Here is a 16127-nt window from a genome sequence, read left to right as displayed (position 1 = left end):
TTCACTGATGATTGCAAAACATACGAGTACTCAAGAAGAGAGTATCTTTTGGGTTTTTGTGTGTCAACATTTTAGAATAAAAATCTGAATATTTGAGTATATTAGAAAACCGGAATATAAGAATTATAGAAGAGATAACAGTGTGAAATGTACCTTGGACTAATTTCTACCAAAACCCCCTGGTTCTACTTACAGAAGTCAACCTGATATACAGATGATCATTGTCAGATTTTATTATACATTTAAGAAATGCATCTCCACATTAGCAAAAAAACAGAACAAAACACAGGTACAAAAAAACAATAAATAGGCTAGAATGCTTTTTACACTCTTAATGGTTAAATATATTCACAGACAAAATAAAAGAAATATCAAAGAAATGTCAAACATTTTGGTCGCATTTCTACACAGTGCATGGGTTCTCTAAACCTAACATTTTTTTCTAAATAACATTTTTACAGCCAGGTGAATAATGCCATTTTTGGGAAGTGACAAACTGAAACTCATACAGGATGTAGAAGCAGTAGCCAACTAAAACACAGATTTATTTGGCAGATAGTCACACAACGTGTAATCTTGAAAGTACAAATTTGCTGTACATGAATACTGTGCTCAATAAATAAATAAGGCATACAACTGGACTTTGGGTAAAATTCCCAGATGTGCTGTCAAAGCCACAGAAGTTTATATGATATATATTTAATATCGTCAGAACATTGCTGACAAGTAAACAGTCGGCTTTAAGGGCAAGATGAGGTTAGCCGGATACAGACATTTATGTGGGCCTAGACTGTCATTAAAAATGGCTGAACTCAGAGTAATTGAAACAGCTAAAACTCATGCCCTTGGTGTGCTAACTCTGATCTGCAGATAGGTTGAGTGGTGAGGGTCTCTCGAAGTACGGTAGGTTGGGATGGGTCTGTGGTTAGGGTTAGGCTGCTTACAGTAGTCTGGGGATGAGTCTGTGGTCATCATTAGGGTATGTTAGAGTAAATGGAGCAGTTTGGGGGTGGGTCGGTCCTCAGGGCCTTAGGGCCTCTCCACAGGCAGCAGGTTGAAGCAGGCGTTGGGGATAGTGGCGTAGATTTCTTCCAGGTTCTTGATGTCCTCCAGGATGCGGTCGATGTCGCTGTCCATTTGAGAGATCAGCCCCCTCTGTCTGGCCTCCTTCTCTCCCAGCTCCTGCAGCTGTGGCTTCAGCTGCTTAGTGACTGTGTTGCGGATATCCGCCATCGATTTCTCCAGCTCCTTCAGCCTGCTCTCATCAACACTTCCTGGCTGACCTGCACACAGAGACGCATAAGAAGAGTCCATTTAGAGTCCAGCTACATGTTATACAGTGACACACCGGAGTAGTGTGTTTAGAGCCAGGCTACATGTTATACAGTGACACATTAGAGTAGTCGGTTTAGACCTACCAAACAAGCCCAGGAGGTTATTTATGGCTAGCATGGTATTCCCCACGGCGTCTTTGGTGTTCTTGGCATTGTGGTACACATCCGCAGCATCGGCCGAAACCTGGGAGACAGTGAATATTCAGCATTTTAGAGGAGCGGCCATTAGTCCTGTACCGCTGTTCCACTGCATCCTCTTCAGTACAGCACAGTACTTCAACACAGATTCCAATATTCAAAACATGCAAATAGCAATTTGGAGACACCTGCCCCTGCCACTGTTTGGAAATAAGTCTCACTGGCTGTTTCATACACAAATACAAACGACTGCTTGTTTGTGTTGCTCCAGTTCAGGGTAAATGTGACATTCTAATTGAAGCATAATGTGTTTCAGTGGGTGAACGAGGCCTAAGGATTGTGTTCACATGATGTAATGCCTCAGGGACAGTTTTACTGTCTCGGTGGCTGTACTGGAATAATGCAACAACGCAGACCTCCTTCGCTTTCTCGTTCTGACGATCAGCATCGTCCTTCTCGGCCGTCAGCCGCCCCATCGTGGCCAAAGCCTGATCCTTCAGACCCTTCAGGTTATCTGTGAATGTGGTGGTATCCTTCAGCAAAGCGGTGGACGCTGTCAAAGTGTCGGGCACCACCTGCAGACACAGAAACACAAGCACATTCAACACTCTGTCACCAGTCTCCACATGGGGAATCCCTACAGCACTGGTAGCCGGGAATATAATCCCTACAGCACACTGTTACAACTGGGAATATAATCCCTACAGCACTGTTACAGCTGGAAATATAATCTCTACAGTACTGTTACAGTCGGGAATATGAACCCTATAAACCCTAGTATACTGTATGGCTGAATCCATGTTGTCACTAGGTCCATGTGTTAATAAGCACACCTTCATCCCTTCCAGAGCATCAGTCAGCTTGCTGACGGTCTCCAGGGCCTGGTTGTAGCCTCCAGCCACGCTGTCGAGGATGCCCTGGGTCTGAGAGTTCTTGCCCACAGCTTGCTGGATGGTGGCATTGATTGCCGGGAGCTTGCCAATGGCCTCATCTGCCAAGGCCTTGTTTGCGTCGATCTGCTTATCGAACCCTTCAGATCACACAATGGCGCAGGTTAGCATAACGATAACAGCGGTGGCAAGGTCACAAAACAGCGATGGGCACAGACGCGCCCGCCGACAGGAAGTGGCGGACTCTGCGCCGTTCAGAGAGGCGTGGCTGCTGAACCAGGGCTTTGCTCCTGTACCTCTGAGCATGTTCAGGACTTGATCCAGCCCGTCCATGTTTGTGTTGATGTCCTTCAGTGACTCATCGACATCGGCCTTAGCAGCGTTCACTCGTGCAAGGAGCAGATCTTGTTTCTATGGAGACAGTCATTAGCATTACTTCAACTTAATTATACCATCTCCCTGTGATGACTAATCAAAAACATTGATCTAAATTAGGACATTTGTATCTTTGATTTTAGGTTCTTTATTCTCAAAGAGTATTAGAACATTTAGAACATTTCTTCTTCATACTCTTTGAGAAACTTAAAATCAAATAGGTATACATGTTCTAATATCTTCGTAAAGGAAAAAACAACTGATTAATGATGTACATAATGAAGATTTGAGCATAAAGTCAGAAGAGCAATTTAGCCTTGCAGGAAATGCTAGGAGCAGGTCAAGTGGATTCAGGCAAAATCAGGTAGGAACAGGTAAGAGCAGGCAGGAGTAGGTGGGCGCATGTAGGAGTAGGTAGGAGCAGGTTGGAGCAGGTAGGAGCAGGTAGAATCAGGTAGAACCAGGTAGAATCAGGTAGGATCAGGTAGGATCAGGTAGAATCAGGTAGAACCAGGCAGAATCAGGTAGGATCAAGTAGGAGCAGGTAAGAACCGGTAGGATCTGGTAAGATCAGGCAATAGAATGTAAAAGCAGAACTCACCTCCTGGGCTTTTTTTCCCTTAGCCAGCAGGTCCTCCACCTGGGACTGATCTGCCTGAACGCCTGTCTTGAGCTCCAGCAAGTCGGTCAGGTTCTTCTCAGCACTGTTTCTAAGAGCATCCAGCTCTGCAGCCACGCTGTTCATCTCCTGTAAGAACAGCAGCACTGTGACTTCAATGCACCTCACTAACACATACGAACATGTACACGCACACACAGATGCACACGTGCACACATACACACATGCACACACACGCACACGCACACACATACGCACATGCACACGCACACGCGCACACACACACACAAACACGCAGTGTACAGAACTGTTTAATATAATATTTACAATTGCTCAGAGTACACTGCGGTCTGTCCTTTACCTTGAGAGGGTCGGGAAGGTTCTTCGCCAGCGAGGCGATCTGCTTCAGGGCGTCGGCTGCCACGCGGCTCTCCTCGGTCGCCGAGGAGCTCACCCGCTTAGCCTGGTCCTCCAAGGCCTTCACCCGCGCGGAACTCAGGTCAAATCTGCCGAGGACAGCACGGTTACTCCCACGAATGGTTTCATGCCAAAAATGTTGGCTCTTTTGCAGTTACAGGCTTGGGTGAGATGGGCAGCAATTGGAGGTTTTACAGGACCTCACTGCCACCATTTTGTGTAGCATTACAGAGATGAATGTGAGGAAGGCTGTAAAATGTATAATGAGCGTGGACTGTAATAAAAGGTGATAATAATGATGGCGGGTGTTGAACTCATATAAAAATGATGGCTGGTGTAAAATTCATATAAAAATGATGGTTGGTGTAAGAGGCACATCAGCAGACGGTGAGGAATGGTTTGATCTCCAGGTAGGAGAGGGTCTCACTTGGTTTTCAGGTCACTGATGAGCTCGGTGACCTTGTTTTCCCCTGAGATGGCGGAGCGCATGAGGGCGAGGGCCTTCTCCGCCTCACTCAGAGCGGTTTTGGCGACCCCCTCCACCTTCTTGGCTTCTCCCTGGTGCCTGCAATGCACACACATTAATATATCAGTGACCACCTCCAATCCAACGCACACACACACATCAATATATCAGTGACCACCTCCAATCCAGCGCACACACACACATCAATATATCAGTGACCACCTCCAATCCAGCGCACACACACACATCAATATATCAGTGGCCACCTCCAATCCAACACACACACACACACACACACACACACACACACACACACATCTATAAATCAATTTCCATCTCCAATCCAGCACACACACATCTTTATATCACTCACTATCTCCAATCCAGTTCACACACAACAATATATCAATCTCCATCTCCAATTAAACACACACACACATCAATATATCAATGACCACCTCCAATCCAACACACACACACACACACACACATCTATAAATCAATCTCCATCTCCAATCCAGCACACACACATCTTTATATCACTCACTATCTCCAATCCAGTTCACACACAACAATATATCAATCTTCATGTCCATTCAACACACACACACACACACACACACATCAATATATCATTCTTCACCATCTCTAATCCAACACAGAGACACAGACACACAAATACACACACACACACACAATCAAACCTCCTGCAGACTACCTGCTGCAAGTTACCTCCTGCAGACTGCCTGCTGCAAATCACCTGCTGCAGACTGACTGCTGAGCTGAGCAATCAGAAGAGCACACTTCCAGCCATTGTCACCATTATTCTCCCTCCCACAGCAGTGCAACGACCAATCATGCACCTCCTTACAAGGTCACCAACAGCAACAGGACCGTCAAGATTTAATGAGCTATCCAGCAGCCACCGTGCTCCTTTACTGTTACCCATTTCCCACAGTCGCCCGTAAACAGTGAAGATTACAGCAGTGCCATCCCCTCTTTCTCCAGGGATAGAAAAGTGCACAGAGAGGGATGCTCTCGTTCTCTGATGAAAGAAAGCGTCAAAGTGCACGGGCAGACTCTTCACTCACGTGTCGGCCAGCGATAAGGCCTTGTCCACCAGGCCGGAGAGGGCGTGGCTGCTCCCGCTCGAATCGCCCAAGGGCAAATCCTAAAACATGACCCATTACAGGGGTACTGTTAGCACATGACGATAAAAAGACTTCTGAATCAAATCATTATTCGTATTCCAATGATACACAGACTGCGGATTTATATAAACAGGAACAACCTAAGGTGTGAGACCCATTAACACTGCTATAATAGTTAATGCATCTTTCTTTGCACTCACACCAGCAACTCTGCATCAGCTGCAGGCTGTTTTAACTGGAGCTACTTCTCATCTCCAGCGAAAAGACAGCCGTGACTCATACTGTGTACACAGGGGGACGAGAGCGGTGAAAACTCACCACCAGTCTGAGTTCCCGCTTGGCGGCGCTTAGTTTGTCGCGGATGTCGGCGATTATGCCCCGGACGCCGGATAGCTGTTTCTGGAAGCTCTGGTCCTGCTCTTTGATGCTGTCCACAGTGTCGGAGACAGACCGGAGGTTTTTGTCTTCATCGGACAGCCTTTTGCTTATGTCCGTCACCAGTCCCTTCAGGTGACTCTCCATGTCTGAGCAAAACACAGCACAGCAGCAATGAGAAGATACATAAGGGACACATTACAGTACAGTGGAATAGATGCATATGATGTTAATTATGCTAGCAGCTGCATGTGCAGTACTGTCATTTACAGATCACACTGTCAGAGCAAAAGCCCAGTGAAATAGAGTTGCATGGTCACTAGAGGGCGATGTAAGACCGTTAAAAACGAAAGAGAACAGCCAGAACAGTCAGCAAGCAGGACTGAAAAAGCATTGAAAGAGCGACTGAGCTTTATAAGAGTCACTGAACTCTTGAAGAGTGACTGATATCTATGGAGGACTGAGGTCTTTAAGAGTGACTGATATCAATGAGGGACTGAGGTCTATATCTATATGCGTGAGCTCTGTAAGGGAGACTGATATCTATAGGACTGAGCTCTGTAAGAGTGACCGAACTGTTGTTTTTAACTGGATGTTTTTAAAGCACAGTCACTTGCCTGAGAGCTTGTCAGCGCTCTTCTGCAGGTCAGCCACCAGCAGCTCGGCGTTCTTGAGCGTGCTCTCCACCTTAGAGTCAGTCACGGGCACCTTGCCGCTCTCTATCCCCGCGAACAAGGCCTCCATCTCCTTCAGCCTGAGCCGGTACGCCTCCACCTGCAGAACACAGCATCGCCTCCGTCAGAACACAGAAAACACAGCCTCCACCAATAAAACACAACAACACATAAACATACCTGTACACGCATTGGGCATCAGCTCACACTAGCCTTTCCCAAGGTTCGTATGAGCCAGTTAGCAAATTAGCAAAACAGTTGAAAGCACACGCAGGTACGCGGTTTCACTCTTTTACAGCAAACTTCATGGCTCACCTGGGTCTTGACTTGGTCAAAGCAGCCCGGACAGGAAGAGCGGTCACAGCTGAGCCCCTCCGAGCCCTCTTTGCACGTACACTGACCGCTGTCGCTGCACGTTTTGAACAAGGAACCCTGCGCGTTACAGTTGCACGCTGTGAGTGGGAAACAGTGGGGGACAGTGTTAGCTGACGTTACGCCGTGAGAACACCATTCATCTACAGGATTCAATGCATGTGGGGCACATAGACTGGGCAATTTGTGCAGAGTGGGGCAGACAGACCGGACAATTTGTGCAGGTTGGGGCAGATAGAGAAGATAAGCTGTGGAGGGTGGGGCAGATAGACTGTGTTTGAGTGGGGCATGTAGGCTGGAAGCTGTTTTTGGGTGGGGTAGGGGGTGGAGCTTACGTTTGCAAATGTGGGCGGGGTCAGTACGGTAGAAGCCCTCCTGACAGCGCTCACAGAAGAAACCAGTGCTGTGGTTCAGGCACCCGGAACAGAACCCGGTCACGCGGTCACACTTGACGACAACCTTAGGGTCCAAGGGTCCCCCGCACCTGCAACGCTGACACGCTCGGCGTGGCCCATACTCCCCCTGGGGGTCACCGTAGAAACCATCCTCACAAATATTGCACTGTGGCCCTGTAAGAAAAGTGGGTGTAAAAGTTCATCAATGATTGTTATCAATTATTTTCATCTAGTATTATTATCCTCTATTGCAGCTTCTTAAATGCCCAGACTCTCATGGCAAGCAGGTCTCACACACACTCACCTGTGACTCCAGGCAAGCAGCTGTCACATTTGACCTCCAGCGACCCTGGTGTCACTGAACAGCTCGCCCCCTGGGGGCAGGGGCAGGTAATGCAGACGTGCAGCTGTGCAGGGTCGGGGTAAGATCCAGAGGGGCAGGACTTGGCCGCAGAATTCTCATCACCTGAGTAACAGTCACCTGCGACACAACACACACACACACACTCGAAATACAGTCTTTCACAGCACAGCAGTGGAGCAGAAAGTATGTATCGGGCTGTGAATCTACGTGTACGGGGGTGAGGTCATGTGCAAGTCTGTGAGGTCACGTGCTGGACGGTGAGATCATGCGTAAGTCTATGACGTCATGTGTCAGACTGTGAGGTTATGTGTAAGGCTGTGAGATCATGTGCCAGACTGTGAGGTGACGTGTCAGACAGACTGTGAGCACATGCATACGCTTGTGATGTCATGTGCCAGACTGTGTACAGCTGTGAGGGTACGCTTCACGGTTTTCCTGGTGAAATTCGAGCTCACCTGTTTCGGGGTCACAGCTGCCCCCCGGACACAGGCAAGGTTGACAGGAGCTGAAGGAGTCATGGGCAGGGCTCTGTCTGGTGTACCCCATGGCACAGCGCTCGCAGAACTGTCCCTCGTAACCCTTGGGACAGGTGCAGTTCCCTACCCATCCTGCGGAGGCACCAGGACCTAGACGCGCTGACACTAGATGCACGTTGTCCAGGTAACCACGGCCTGATGGACACAAGAGTTAAGATAGAGGGACAATAAAGTGACTGAAGAATTAATCATTTGAAATAGGTGTGCCAGTCACCTTAAGCATGAAATCCTTCCCTTTTCTTCCTAACAATGCGTTACATCAGACATTTTTTTTGGCTAAGAAATCAATTATTTAGTTAGTTACATAGTAATTGCTGACCCTAAGTGGTGGAGGACTCCATAGAAGACCACTCTGGATTTCACAGGGAAAATTAATCAGGCCCTTAAATATCCCAGCTCACCATTTTCTCCAAAAGTGCCACGGATCTTGATGGCTGTGAGGTTCTGAAGAAGCTTCTGGAATTGCAGGCTGCTCAGCTGGGGCTGCCACTTAGAGCCTGCCTGTTCATCCAGTCTACAGAGAGAGAGAGAGAGAGAGAGAGAAAGAGAGAGAGAGAGAGAGAGAGAGGGAGAGATGGGATATCATTAATCATTCTATCCTGTTTGTCTAGTCTACAGAGATCAAGACGGTCTCAACTAAGTGTGCAACACTGCATACTCCTGTGTTGAGGTGTAAAAAAAAACTCCAGTGTAAAATACCTAAAGGTATAGGTGAGTTTGATACAGAATCAAAAGGTATAGGTGTGTTTGGTACACTGCCAGAAGGTGTAATTGGCCTTGGTAGCAGTACCTGAAGGTATAGGTGGTACTCTGGCCAGCAGGAAGTACAGTCCGCAGGTTGCCCAGGGAAGCGGAGACCCTCAGCCCCGCCCCCTCCAGCACCACGTCAGACGTGGAAGGTCGGCGCACGCCCCGGTCCAGTCGCAAGGAGAAAGACAGGGTTTGCCTGTAGCTCAACACCTGATTCCCCAAAAAAGCAGCTATGGGGACGGGAGAGGGAGAAAAGAGGATGGGTTACACCGTACACGAGGGGGATCAGTCTTCCAATCTGCTCTAGTCACTGCCAACACTGCCTTCTGTGCATTTTCACAGCACGCTATGCGTGCCCTTAGCAATTGTATGTGCATTTGGTATTGTGTCTATTGGGTATTATACTTGTATTTTGTATTGCATGTGTATTGGGTATTGTATTTGAGTTTTGTATTGTATGTGTATTTCGTATAGTATTTTTATTTTGTATTGCATTTGTATTTTGTACACCAAACTCTCGGTGCTGTATAGGTATGGGGCATGCCGCCCTGCCAAGGCGTAATTTGGCGGGGTGTCATACCTGCTTTCTAAGCTGGTCCTGGGTTGTGTTTGAGGTTTAGAATCTTACAATGATTCTTGTCATGGTCTTTACCAGCACAATAGGTCAAGCACCTGTTTCCAGTTTATAGCAGAGAGTATTTGACCTTGTGGCTTACCTGGAGCAAACAGGTACACAGGCACACCCTCCTTGGAGATGACCTCGAGGTCACTGTGCCAGGGGGACCACTGGAAGTGAAGGTGAGGAGGAATCACACCATTGGCTTCTGCAGCTGTCCATCCCTCATCCCCTGAAAAAAACGACCAGTCATAACACAGATCCGAACACCTGGGCCAATCAGAGCACACAACCCTTCATTCAGCAGATGCCATCCATCGTAATGTTCAGTTCGGGGAAGGCTGTGTGCGTGAGGTGTGGGGTGTGGGGCTGATTGTGTGTGAGAGATGTGGATGGGGAGGATGAGTTTAGTTACCCTTGCTGAAGGTGGAGGAGATGTTGTGGATGGAGTAGCCCTTTGCCATGCTGCAATCAGTGGTGTGTCCATAGCAAAAGCATTCAGTCTGGTCATTGCTGTGTGAGAGAAACAATTCCATTTCTACAGAGCAGCTAGAGACAGAAACAATCTCATTTCTAGAGATTCAGCTCTGCTAGATGCACACAGGAGGAGTGGGCATTGGGGTGGGTGGGGTCAGTGGGGGGGGAGGGGTAATTGGGGTGGGTGGGGTCAGTGGGGGGGGAGGGGTAATTGGGGTGGGTGGGGTCAGTGGGGGGGAGGGGTAATTGGGGTGGGTGGGGTCAGTGGGGGGGAGGGGTAATTGGGGTGGGTGGGGTCAGTGGGGGGGGTGGGTGGTGGGGTCATTCTCACCTCTGGGCGCAGCCATCCTCGGTGAGGGGTGCTCCACTCGGGCAGCGGTCACACTTGTCCCCCTGGACGCCTGCTTTACACGTGCAGCGTCCCCGGCTGTCACAGCCGTCACCAACCGAACCTGCGCTCAGAGAGAGGCTTGCCGTCAGCTACTTTAAACACAGCGCACGGCTCAGTTACCAAAAACATAAAACAAAAGGCCAATAACATTATTGTAGAATTATTCTTTTCTTTGGACTCTGTAGTATTGCTGTTGGCATTATGACTGATTCTCAGAGGCCACATTTTCTTTTCTAAGGACCTATAAAACCTTTCCACAAAGCTCTCCAATTTCCTGGTCGGATCATTACCTTTAATCTTAACAACACTTCATCAGTCGAAAGTAATTCCCTCAAAAACAGGGGTGAGTACCATGAAAGTAATTTAAAAGAGATGTAAATGAACAGCTGTTGTCCTAGTGAGACATGAGCAGGTTAAAGAAATGTAAACATCGAGCGTTATTATTGCTTTGAGACCAGTTTCAAGGGTAAATGTAATCACTGACAGAAAGTGCCCGTTCTATTGATCAAATAAGCCTAACCAGTGATTTCTAATATGAATTTTTATGAATAGCCTTGCTTTATTGATAAAGGAAAATGGCAAGTGTTAATCTGTTGCTCCTGGAAATAAATATAAAGACAATATCTTGGGACATTCTCTGCTCATAATCATTTGGCAGAATCCTGCATACTGCACTGTCCAATCACATGTCAGTGTTCTATACACTGCATTTCTAAAAGTGCAGCATAGTGACAGAGTAGCTGGGTTTCCACTGCATTTGTGGCTGTCCTGAACACTGAGGACTGCTAAAGAACAGGAATGCTCCCACTGAGCCACATGTTGAACTCACCTGCCGGGCTGCAGCTGCAGGGAAGGCAGCTCTCTCCCGCCCTCTGGTGGTAAAAGCCCTCCTTGCATCTTTCACACTGTCGCCCCTCTGTGTTCCCCTGGCAGTTCACACAGTGTAAGCCTTGTGCGTCCACAGCACAGTACTGCGACCTCCCATTGCACTCACAGCTCGCTGCAACACAAGCCGAATAAAGACATGAGGTCTTGGTTGACCAGTGGAAAGGTCACCTAATATGTACACTCGACCTGGCCAACTGTCAGGTTTATGAACATGCAGATTACTGCAGTTTGTGAACAAATAGCAAATAAATAGTTTATAATAAAAATCTCACTTTGCTCACCTGGATTATTATTATTATTATTATTATTATTATTATTATTTAAATAGCCAATACATTACTCCAAAGTGTTTCACAGTTACAATACAAGGATCAAAACAAAATATACGTGCATGCATGTACACATAGAGTGCATTAATATTACATTATTAAATGCTAATGTTATATGTTTTGCTTTGTTTATTGTAAAGCTGCTGAGTGACACCAAAATGTCACTGTAATAATACCAAAAATGGCTAAAAATGATATCAAGCTAAGGGCTTGTGAAAAAAAACACCAATGGCAGTGTCCTCTACTGCTTTTAAGGATTTAAACTTCTCTATTGCCCCCTGAGTCTGAAGAAGATTTTTTGTGAAGAACTTGGGAGTCAGTCCCCCAGAGATTTTTGACTAAGGCTGCACTAACAGCTTTCACGGTCCTGAAGACCCAGCTTTTATTTCTCTTTTTAGTAAAATCTCTGTCTCTGTTTGAAACATTGTCCATTCATGTTGTGTGATAGCGAGCAATTATAACTTTCCACAAGATTCATTTCTCTTTGGGCATGATAATGTAAGAGCACGTTCCATTCCCTGAACACAACACTGGAAACAGTCGGGTCCATTTTCGGGCATGCTCAGATCCTCAGCACTGTCAGAGTCTCGTAACTATTACTGCAGTCTGCAGGAAGTCCGCTATTTGTACATATTTGGTTTCTGATTCTACCAATAACAATGCACACCTGACAAAACATGCACTCACAACTGTCACAACATGCACAGGTCTTTATTTCAGTGCATTGTAACTTTAAGGTCCCATCAATAACATATTCTTGCTTCACATTCATACTGTAGGTTTTGTGGAATTGCACAGGCGTTGAACTTTACTGAACATCTTATTCTATAATGTATTTTTTTTTTTTTTTTTTTTTAACAAAGTGCTCTATCTCCCAAAACAATTCTGAAAAGTATAGAGCAGCAGTTAGTCACAATTGGTCATAATTCACCTTTCTCCTTCTGAACTGATATATAAGTATAAGAGTATACTGTATAAGAGTACACTCAGACCAAGTTGCCGCACATACTGGATTCCATCAGGGTATGGAATGCTCCTTTTCTGTTTTTATCTGTCCTCGCACCAGTCAATGATGCGGTTTACTATTTGAGTACGGTGTGTGTGCGTATGTGTGCAACTCTCTAAAATCACAATATAATACTTCATAAAAAATGATAAATGCATGCTAATACTACTTAGGGATTTTGAGGTGAAATGGAGTTTGGTTTAAACGAGCCCCACCTTGGCTCTTTAAGTGAACAGCTGCAACACGCATAGTGTAAATATGCCAAGTGATGATCCAATTGAGTAATGGAAAGAGTTTTGATTTGGAACAAAACAGGCCCGTGGGGCATGTGTAGACAAAGACTGCAAACGGCTTTCTTCAGACACATTTCACTGCTCTGCGTTTCCGTCTTATCTAAAAACCCCATAAAAGGTGAATCAATCAACAGTGACTGGATACAATGCAGGAGAGTACAATGAAGTAATGGTATGCCTGTGGATTTGGCGGTGATTTGGCACACACATACATACTTCGGAATATCAGACAAAGTGTCCGCCATTCAGACATTATGCTGATAGGAGAACTGTGCCATCTCCACTGGTTACCCACTGGTTACCCACGGGGCAGAAATTACTGTTTGGGAAATTTTATATCCCTGTGTTGTTTTTATCTCGATGTATAGCCTATCTCCATTATTCTGTGTTCTAACCAGACTTTAAGCCGCGCCCTCTAAATAAACACTGATACCATTGACCTCAGATAGTACCCAAAGTACGTGGTTAATATTTAAAGCAAAAAGTAGGCTAAATTAGAATCCAATAGGACGCATTCTATTCTGTGCATATAAAGGTGTTTTATTTTTTTGTGTACTTAATTTACACGACTCGCTAGCAAAATGAATTCAACAGGGGTAGTACAAGTTGGCAACTTCTGACTAAGCTTGGATGCTGATGCAAGTACGGATCTGTCATTCTTTGACCACCTACGATTAGTATTAATTACTCCTCAAACATTGGCTACATACAAGTATCAGAATATTTAAGTCTTTCGTAGCTACGTAAATAGCTACGAGGGTACAGGACGTCTTAAAAACAAACAATTTTACAAGTAAACTACTTTACAATGGAAATGACGAAGTTGAATTTTGTGTTTATGAAATGGATACATTATTACTTCAAATTAGCAGTTGAAATAATATATTTCATTGTGCCCGCATGTGTACCATGCCGTGAGTGTGCCCCACGAGGCAGTCAGGAAGGCTACAGTAACAAACAAAAAAAATACAAAAATAAAAATTTATTTACTATTTTCATCGTTTTAATCAGTTTGCGTTTTAGCTTCAGGTGCTACACAGTAAAATGTTTAGAGTCAAATCGACTCTTACAGAGTACATTTGGTCTCCACTGGACTCATACTCTGTTAAGAGTTTAATTAACACTGGAGTGTGAATACTTTTTATATGTTACGCGCAATAGCCTAAATTTCACGAATTAAAAACCAGGAACTCACCGTCAAATCGATATGTAGCCTCAACGGAGAAAAGCCATAACATAGAAATTCCACACAGATATATCCGTGGAGTCCACATGTTCATGAGAATATGCCTTCGAAATAATAAATATGATAACCGTCCAGCAGTTTAAAAGAAGCAGTTAATATCAAACAATCTTTGGAGTAAATAAACTCAGGTCCTGTTCTTTAGTCCAGTTATAGTCCTGGTTGCTTTCGGGTTCACCTGATGCCCCGCCTGTTTGACACCTTGCTGCTTATATGTTCTCCTGCGTGACTAACACTTGACACACACACGACGCATTTCTCATATCGCGCATTTACTCACGTGTGATTAAGAGCCGAACCCTGCCCGCCAGCGTTCAGGAAGCGCTGTCTGCCGAAATCACTTAATAAAGTAATACTTCCTCGCATTAAAAAGAAAAAGTCTGCCTCAATGACTGCTGGGGAGGGACATAATTGGCAAACCGCTTTATTTGCCCCTGGAGGGCAAGAATTTTAACATGGTTACCTTATGCTACCGAATCAGCGTGGAGCTCTTTAGATTGAAAAAGTGCAGATGTTAGGAACCTTTTGAAGTTCCCTAATATATAAATAAACCTCGTTGACCAAAAAATAAAAGTGAAAAATTAAATAATGGTTAAAAAGAAAAAAAAGTTGAGAATGCATAGAAGGCTCATTTTAAAACATGAAACCAAAACATTGGAAAACATTTAAATAATTAACAAAGAATTAGAGGTTTACATAAAAACCATTACAAGTTAAATGCTTTACCCTTCTATTTTCCATTTGCTTCATTGCAGTTTTATATTTAATTTAACTGCGCAATTTGGAAACGTCATCGAATAGGCTGCTCCTTGCATCGTTGTCCTGTTTCACTTTGAGAGAGCAAACAGCGCGCTACCATTTTTTCTAAATGTTATGTAAAATATAAATATTGCCTATCTTATATTTCCTGCAGGGCACTGTATATTAAAGTATGTCGTCATTAGTGTAGGTTGGGAATAGCGAAGAGATTTTTAAAAAATTAATCTTTTCATGTTTTACAATCAGAAACCTGAAACATGAAGCAGTGCAATTGATTTACAATATTTGAAATGGACTGAATTTATATAGCGCTTTTATCCAAAGCGCTTTACAATTGATGCCTCTCATTCGCCAGAGCAGTTAGGGGTTAGGTGTCTTGCTCAAGGACACTTCGACATGCCCAGGGCGAGGTTTGAACCGGCAACCCTCCGACTGCCAGACAATCGGTCTTACCTCCTGAGCTATGTCGCCCCCAATATTTGAGTATTTGTGGAGAAAATGGTAAATGGCAGGGTAGAACATTTGAATAATAATGATCATAATGTATCGTGATGCACAGCAGCTAGGCATTTGGCGTCAGAACATTTGGCCCTCACAACACATCAGAGATGAAGAGGGAGGGATTGAGATTTTGGCTATTATATTGGGCATGGCTAGGTGGCAGGTTGGACCAGGCTTTTGCCTTACTCTGCAAGGGGATCCTCCTACTCTATTGCAAAAATGGGACTTTTTTATGTGCACAATGAGTCAATATCTGTTTAACTGGGAGAACTGCCCTCCAAAACATATTTGTTGCTTTTTTTTCACCCAGCAGTCTATCAGATGAGCTGTGCATTCTTCACATCATAGTGCTCTCGACCCCCAGCTGCCACTGGCAGACTGCAGACAGACTACAGACATCTGATCAACAAGAGGAGTTTTTCTTTTGTGCGGAGACAAACACAGTCCCTCCCCCCGGGAACACTTGAAAAACGATACCTTAGACAGTTATATACTGCCCTGCAAGCTGTCAGCAAAACAAATCACCACTGGCATGAACAGAATTCAATTGCAGTGTGAGGTCTGACTGTGTTCAAAAACTGTATCCCAGAGTCTTAGCAGAATGAGCCATACGACATCCACAGTGTGCTGATCACACACAATCACCTCTTAATGAGCAGCATTGTTTCTGTTCTTTAAACAGTCATGCTGAAAAACTGCAGCATTGCTCCCCTGGTTAATGATGTCTAAAGGTGATTCTCCTGATCTTTGATTCCCCACATTTATGAT

At 45.1% G+C, this 16127-nt stretch overlaps 1 protein-coding gene across 1 annotated transcript; it reads right to left on the bottom strand.

Annotated features, from left to right (window-relative positions):
* Window positions 1-217: 217 nt before the first annotated feature.
* Window positions 218-14312, bottom strand: lamc2 (laminin, gamma 2). The gene is made up of 22 exons (XM_035420764.1): window positions 14052-14312; window positions 11170-11340; window positions 10281-10401; window positions 9888-9985; window positions 9573-9704; window positions 8897-9086; window positions 8508-8620; window positions 8026-8241; window positions 7511-7687; window positions 7147-7380; window positions 6755-6891; window positions 6383-6539; window positions 5709-5914; window positions 5331-5410; window positions 4201-4338; window positions 3718-3862; window positions 3339-3485; window positions 2659-2773; window positions 2306-2502; window positions 1889-2047; window positions 1419-1518; window positions 218-1283 (listed from the first exon to the last, which is right to left on the bottom strand). Exons 1-22 carry the CDS (start codon window positions 14134-14136, stop codon window positions 1030-1032), a joined length of 3372 nt encoding a protein of 1123 aa, XP_035276655.1. The 5' UTR covers window positions 14137-14312; the 3' UTR covers window positions 218-1029.
* Between the last annotated feature and the right edge of the window lie 1815 nt (window positions 14313-16127).

The sequence above is a fragment of the Anguilla anguilla genome, chromosome 6, assembly GCF_013347855.1.
Source record: "Anguilla anguilla isolate fAngAng1 chromosome 6, fAngAng1.pri, whole genome shotgun sequence".
NCBI lineage: Eukaryota > Metazoa > Chordata > Actinopteri > Anguilliformes > Anguillidae > Anguilla > Anguilla anguilla.
Note: the sequence above shows the minus strand (reverse complement) of the source record. Positions and strands in the feature narration are given on the sequence as shown.

Excerpts from the sequence above, each read along its gene's own strand:
- lamc2 (XM_035420764.1), bottom strand. The coding sequence starts at position 14,136 with ATGAACATGTGGACTCCACGGATATATCTGTGTGGAATTTCTATGTTA. Across the intron at positions 2,774-3,338 it reads AGGGAAAAAAAGCCCAGGAG|AAACAAGATCTGCTCCTTGC; the intron begins GTGAGTTCTGCT and ends CTGTCTCCATAG. Across the intron at positions 2,503-2,658 it reads AGTCCTGAACATGCTCAGAG|GGTTCGATAAGCAGATCGAC; the intron begins GTACAGGAGCAA and ends TGTGATCTGAAG.